We start from the raw sequence: 6,734 nt of genomic DNA on the forward strand, positions 1-6,734 counted from the left end.
TTGCATTATAAAAGTTTATAGTATCTTTGATTCTAGTTGAATCTAATGCTTATATCTAAAGGGTATTGTCTTTTTAGTCTGCGGATTTGATCCGTCGTGTCAGGTAATTGGATAACTAATGGGTAACTACGAAAATAGCAATATTTATACCCTTAAGACTATTGAGGGTACGCAATAAGGGTGTGTGGTCATCCGGCTGTCAGCTTTCTTTCGACTGCCGAAACGTGTACATGTGTGTCTAGTGCCCAATGAAGTTCACAATAAGTGACGACACTCCGTCGAAAGTTTTTTATTTATTTATTTATTTTTTTTATTTTATTTTGGTTATTTTACAATTTGTCCTCATGGACATTTGGTAAAGTGTTATATCTTGTTGGTGAAGAAAAAAAAAATAGAAATAAAAAATAAATATAGCATGTGGGCGGCTACCCCCAGCGGGGTGCCAGCTTCGTTTTTTCTAAGTTATATCTTTTATGAGGTCTATTGGGTGTTTCCTTTTTAGTCTTCTTGCGATATTTGTTGTGTTACACGTTTCAGCTGCCAGCTGGTTCGGGTGTGTTTCTATTCTTACTCTGTATCTTGTTGCGAGAAATCATATATGAAGGTACTTAACATAGACGTTTAATAAAAGCGCTAATAAAGATTAGTGTGAGATGTAAAGTAAAAAATGCAGCTATGAATGCAAATGTGAAATACATAAAGTTGGGGATGAAATGATATGCAATAACAGAGATATCCGAACAGATATACTTTATCAAATTAAGAAATAATTATTAGTTATAATTAAGTATTTGATATATTAACAAAATTCGGTTGTGGATTAAGATGGCACGTTGATTCTACTATACTAAATTTTAATGCCCACAATTTTAATCTTGAAATCAAATCACAGACGCGTCTTCAATTTAGAAAAACTTGTGCGAGTTTTCACGTGTCATCAAGAATGGTCTTTCCGAAGTAGGACACAAAAATCTTTCATATAATGGAGTCCAAACAGAAGATTTGTTGCCAACTGGTTCTAACAAATTGTTCCACAGATTATTTGCCACTTGATACACATGAAACAATTTTCATTTGATTATTAATATAAAATTCATGGTATTACACAAGCTCTTCCATTATACTTACATATTGCATTAGATTTTTGGCTTAGGTGAAAGCAATCAGTAGAAAAATACGATAAATCGGTGAATCCATCCTTGGCAAGCGGTATCTTCGCGTGTTTAAGCGTTGGTAAAGTTATAACAGTGAAGTCATTTCTATGAAATTCTGGATAATTGGCGATTTCTTCTTCCAACTCTTGCCACCTAAAAAATTTGGACAAGATTGTATCTGCATCTCATATGCATCATAGAATCGATGTCAGTATCTAAAACCTATCAGAGAAATATAGCGACGTCGATTTATTCGAGTCATCTAAGCTATTGAGATTCACAACATCTCAGTCTTGAACTTTGTACAGAATAATCAAACTTGTTATACACACATATGTGTATTGTCAGATAAAATTAGTTTTCCACGTATAATTTAGGTCTAGCAAGGGAAAATATCAAAAATGAGAAACTAATTCGAATAAGCATAAGGTGATAGCACAGTGATATTTGAGTCAATGTACAAGTATAAGAACTGAAGGAATACAATAAAATAACTTTCAGAAATAAGTAATGCACACATACTGTCAAATTACAAATGAGAATACTAACATTAAGAAAACCTTTCTCTGACGACTAGATGAGGTTCTCCTAAATACACGATATATTTCACCGTATATCATGCCACTAATAACGAGTCAAATAGTCTATTTCGAAATGTAGATCGCAGAAAATTTTTTCGTTTCCGAATTTTGCGAAATTTAAGATAAATTTAACTTCTATTTTCATCAAATTTAACTAATATCATAAGTGCAAAGCTAAAATAATAAAAATATGTATGCATATAGATTTAATGTTCATCGAAATTAAGCAATTTAAATTAAAGTAGAAAACTGAAAGCAACCAGAGTTAACTAGTTATATATTTGAAAACGTACCAGTTGTTGAAGATAATTTTAACATGAGATTCTGCCATCGAATACGTTAAATGGCAGTCAACTTGTGTCAGTTTATAATAACTCTTTGCAATAAAATTGATTACAATTATCTAATAATAATATTGTAAATGTTACAATATGAAATAAATTGTATAACATTATAAAATCTTGGCAGGTGACTCGTTTAAGCGTGAGGTATCCAAAAAGCTTTGACAATTCTCTGAATTATACGAACCTCTCCATTATTTTATAATACTCTTGTCTTTTATTTCTGAATTGCAAAGCGAATAAACATGAACATTCAAAGGTAGTGGTTATATAACATTTCAAAGACTTTCTTCCTTGACGTGCAGCAACGAATTCCTTTAAGTGAGGCATTATATGAACAGTGACAAAAGTCCTGGGTAAATTATCTCTTAATATCGTAAGAGTATTAACTAAATCAGTTTTGTGATTATCCAAAATAGACCACGGAGAAGGAAGTCCACATATATCGGTACAAAAATCATTGTGCCCGATGAATAAAGAGATCAACTATAAAACATAGAAACAGGAACCTTATTATTTGAACAATGAAATAAAAAATGAAACTAACTGAAAAAAACATTTTGTACAATTTGGTATTTGCTCTAAACAATTTTGATTTGCAATTTTGATTTGGTAACTCGGAAATCCCCTAACGTAAAACAAATGTCCTAAATTTTTAAAATTATTTTAATAAAATTTAAATCAAATACTTGTCTGTTTCTTTATTCCACAACGAATATATGAAAATTATGTATAATTTTCATATATCTATAAAAATATTTCGACATATTTTCAGCCATAATAAAGATAGTAATATCTACCACAACGCTACTAGCAATAATGTTGCTAATATTATGGATTTGAAAGAAATCACAAACAGGCGAAATAATTGTGAAATTCAGTGCTAATATGTATTACGGAATGCTAACATTATTTTCATGTTATTAGCTCATTATTTTACCTAAAATACGAACCTTCCAATGTCTCTTTATATCTATCCTCGGATCATTTCTCATTTTGTTGACTAGATGTTTGGCCATAAATGGCATATCTCTGGACACTGCACCGACCTCAGCGACGTTCAACTGCGAAGCTGATCGAGTAGTCGGAGAATCTCCAAGTGCATAGCCCATTAATTTGGGGTTAAATTCCTATTTATAAAACGAGCCGACTATGAAAGCGTTATTCTCTTTTATGATTAACAAATCATACAAAGTAATAAATATATTAATGATTATGTAATTTATGTACGTGGTCAATTTTGGAGTAAATAATTTGAGTAACGTACTTTAAAAATATTGGGAAGCGTCAAGTATGTTCGCCAAGTTCCTTCACCACCAATGCTCGCTGACGCGCCTCTATTTTCAACGAGCACCTCCAATAAACTAGTTGCAAAAATTCCAGCACCGGCTGTCAAAGAATCGCCCATCGCGGCAATAACATCTATGTCACCTGGTCTCAAACGATGAACCGACTCGGGAACTTTTGGAGACCTACCACCTAAAAGGGTTATTATAAAGATTTAGGATACTCGGTTCCTGGAATTATATCGAGCGATAGCAACAAATCCTAACAATTCTACCAAGCTACGATAATGAATCTATTTATTTAAATGTAATGGCAATTTGAAAATATGGCGATAAAATATCAATTGGAGATAACAAAACCTGCCATGTTTGAATAATTGTTGTATCGATTAAATATATATCGATCGCGAAAAATGACAATACTATAAAGAGATTGGAAATAAATTTAAAAGTATATTAAAATTTCTATGCACTTAATTAATTTAAATTTTCAAAGCAAAATACTCTACCTGCAATATAAATTAGGAGTGATTTTAGAAAAGCGAATACGAAAAAACAATATCTAAGGATGATTTCGTTTTTTCGATAACAATAATAAATAAAAATTTAACTACCTGTAACGTTGCAAGGAAATGGAACGTCTGATGGAACCTGTATTTGAAGTTTGCTTTCATTTCGCACTGATTGTGAGAGTGATCCCTCACCGTGATTATTTGCTCCTAGAAAACATGTTTCATTAGGTCATACGATTCAGTTATTACAATCTGGATGATGTTCATTTTTGTGATTTCACTTACGCAAACATAAAATCAAATCTATTTTCAATAATGTAAAAGTCACGAGAATTCCTATTTCATTATTAATATAATTTCGTCTAGAAACTAGGAAACTATATCTGCAAATTCGGTTTCTTATAAACTAAGTTATGTGGCGAACAAACTTGATCGGTTCATGGACCACTTCCATATAAATTGCTTTTTAAAAGAGTCACCGAAAAGGAAACATATTACACATGACTTTTTTTTACAATGATGATAAAAGTACATCGCTTCATTTGGAATCAATGATTTTGAAATTTTGGATATCATTTTCTTTGCAAAATTTCCTTTATTTAATATCCACATTATATGATAAATATAACGTGATTTTCAGTATCTGAATTAATATCCATCTTTTCTCGTAGATATTGTAAAAAGAATAATATTAACTCGAAGATTAAAACAGCGAAGGGTAAGATATTACCATAAATGTAATAGTCTGACAAGTGTCAAATAAATGGAAATGAATATTGGATGAACCTATAGTACTCTAGACTATGGTGTGTAAAGTATGAAATATTGTAAATCATTAAAAATAAATTTATTACAAATGATGATCAAATTTTCATAATCGATAATGGAATATTAACAAATGAGTAATTTACATTTTTACCATTGCATCCTTAAACAATATTGAAACATTTAATTTTTTCTCGCTAAGAAATTTCTGGTAACATCCAGTATCATCGATTATCTTGCGTGATGCAATTCGACCCTAAACAGGATATAAACTTTCTGCACATTGTATATCTACATAACAAGGATTGTGTACACTTTTCTTGAAATACCGCATTTTTTCTTTTGCGTCGTTTTAAAAACACACTAGTTGAGAATTACACATCATTCCCTTTTATATATCATAGGAAATGGTCACTATGTCAAATAATCACATTAAATAAACACATACCGGTACTTTGGAAAAGCCAGTTACGAACTTGCCGATAATAATACAAATTTATTGGCGAATCTAAAATCGTCTTTTGAGACGCCGTCAGCACGCATAATTGTAACAAAAGATACAAACGAAGCTTGTCCATCGCACGTCTTATTCGACTCATTAACGAAATGATGTGCTATTCGCGAAAACTCGTACTTGTTATTCGACTATAAGCTTATAACAACACTAAATGGATTCAAGGTGGTATCCTTCTTTATCCTCTCAAAGTTTGTCACGATCTGAAATAAATGTACTTGTTAAACTGCACAAAAGGCCGCCCTGACTGCTGCACACATATACTATTTCGGAATCTTGATTTTGCTGTAGCCGGTTTTCAGGATGAGATGCAATGATCGCTACGAAGGTTGTCTTGGTTGTATATATTTCAGAGTAATTGTGCAGAATTGTAAAGTCGTTATCGAAAGTGAAGTTGGTTTGAGATAAGGTCCGCCTATATATCGCATGCCCTTGTGAATCAAGTATAAGACAAATCGATGAAATATTTAAAGCTCCACCATGATGAACGATTATTTATACGTGTTTTCGTTATTAACATAATACACATAATCAGTTAAGTACTCTCGATGTCTGATGTCGAGCCACGAAAATAAAACACTTGAAATAATTATTCTACATTTTTTCGCAGATTTAGTATCGTGGTACAAGATGTAACATCATATATGTGTACTCTCCGTATTATTTGTGTAGTGGATACCCATATGCTTCATTAATTTTCAATGCGAAATAATACATCCATGATAATTGCAAATAGAAATATTTTGAGCGTTCAATTATATTTCTATTATTATCGCGAAATATTGCCCGCGATGACAATAAAAATCACAGTGTTTAGGCAGTGATGACAGTGTTTAGGTCATAAATGGAAATGGCAATTGCAAATGATGTTTCTTATACGTAATTCCTCCAATTGGCGATGGCAAACCGGATGCTACACGACGAATGCAAAAATTCTTGAATACTCGTGCATAGTGTATATTTTAATCGAAGCGTATAAGCGGAGTAGTTCGCTATAGACATCTGCGCTTTTCTGCAAGTAGAATATTCTACAACTATAACTAGCAACAAGATATACCCATTTCCAGCACAGAAACAATGAATAGAATAATGAGTTGAAGTTGAGAATAAGATTTCATTCGTCCAGAATACATTTGTTAATTATTGCTTTAATAGCAATATCAAGTACATTAATTAATTACTGACTCTTTTCTCTGCAATATATTTTGTTTTTATATTATTGGTATGAAAAAACTTGAAGCATAGCTCTTCCACATATTTTGGAGCTTTTATAACATGCCAAATCTATATCGAGTTTGCCGAGGCCTGATGACCTTCGGGACGCTTATTCTTTACAAAACTTGTTTCAAACGTACACACATACATACGTAAACGCCTACTACATACGTGCATACACCGAGGGACCAGGAAAATTGTATTATTTCTCATAAAAGTAATTGAACATTCTTCAAGATGAAATAACTTTTTACAAAATGGGTTAAACGACTTGTAATAGGTAGCGTGTAAAGGAATTTTGAAAAAATTGCAATTTGTCGAAATCGAGAAGAAAATAACAGAGGCCGCTTCTTACAACTTTTTAAT

The 6,734-nt window shown here is 31.9% G+C and overlaps 1 protein-coding gene across 1 annotated transcript; it reads right to left on the reverse strand.

Moving 5' to 3' along the window:
• Window positions 1-852: 852 nt before the first annotated feature.
• LOC132915172 (phospholipase B1, membrane-associated-like) lies at window positions 853-5,217 on the reverse strand. Its single transcript, XM_060974889.1, has 7 exons — window positions 5,088-5,217; window positions 3,977-4,081; window positions 3,344-3,555; window positions 3,030-3,206; window positions 2,264-2,562; window positions 1,129-1,307; window positions 853-1,048 (listed from the first exon to the last, which is right to left on the reverse strand). The coding sequence occupies exons 1-7, from the start codon at window positions 5,215-5,217 to the stop codon at window positions 906-908; spliced, it is 1,245 nt and encodes a 414-aa protein (XP_060830872.1). The 3' UTR covers window positions 853-905.
• Window positions 5,218-6,734: the final 1,517 nt, after the last annotated feature.

Source organism: Bombus pascuorum, chromosome 16 (assembly GCF_905332965.1).
Source record: "Bombus pascuorum chromosome 16, iyBomPasc1.1, whole genome shotgun sequence".
In the NCBI taxonomy this organism is placed as follows: Eukaryota; Metazoa; Arthropoda; class Insecta; order Hymenoptera; family Apidae; genus Bombus; species Bombus pascuorum.

Excerpts from the sequence above, each read along its gene's own strand:
- LOC132915172 (XM_060974889.1), bottom strand. The coding sequence starts at position 5,217 with ATGGACAAGCTTCGTTTGTATCTTTTGTTACAATTATGCGTGCTGACG. Across the intron at positions 2,563-3,029 it reads ATATAAAGAGACATTGGAAG|TTGATCTCTTTATTCATCGG; the intron begins GTTCGTATTTTA and ends TATGTTTTATAG. Across the intron at positions 1,049-1,128 it reads CCAAAAATCTAATGCAATAT|TGGCAAATAATCTGTGGAAC; the intron begins GTAAGTATAATG and ends ATGTGTATCAAG.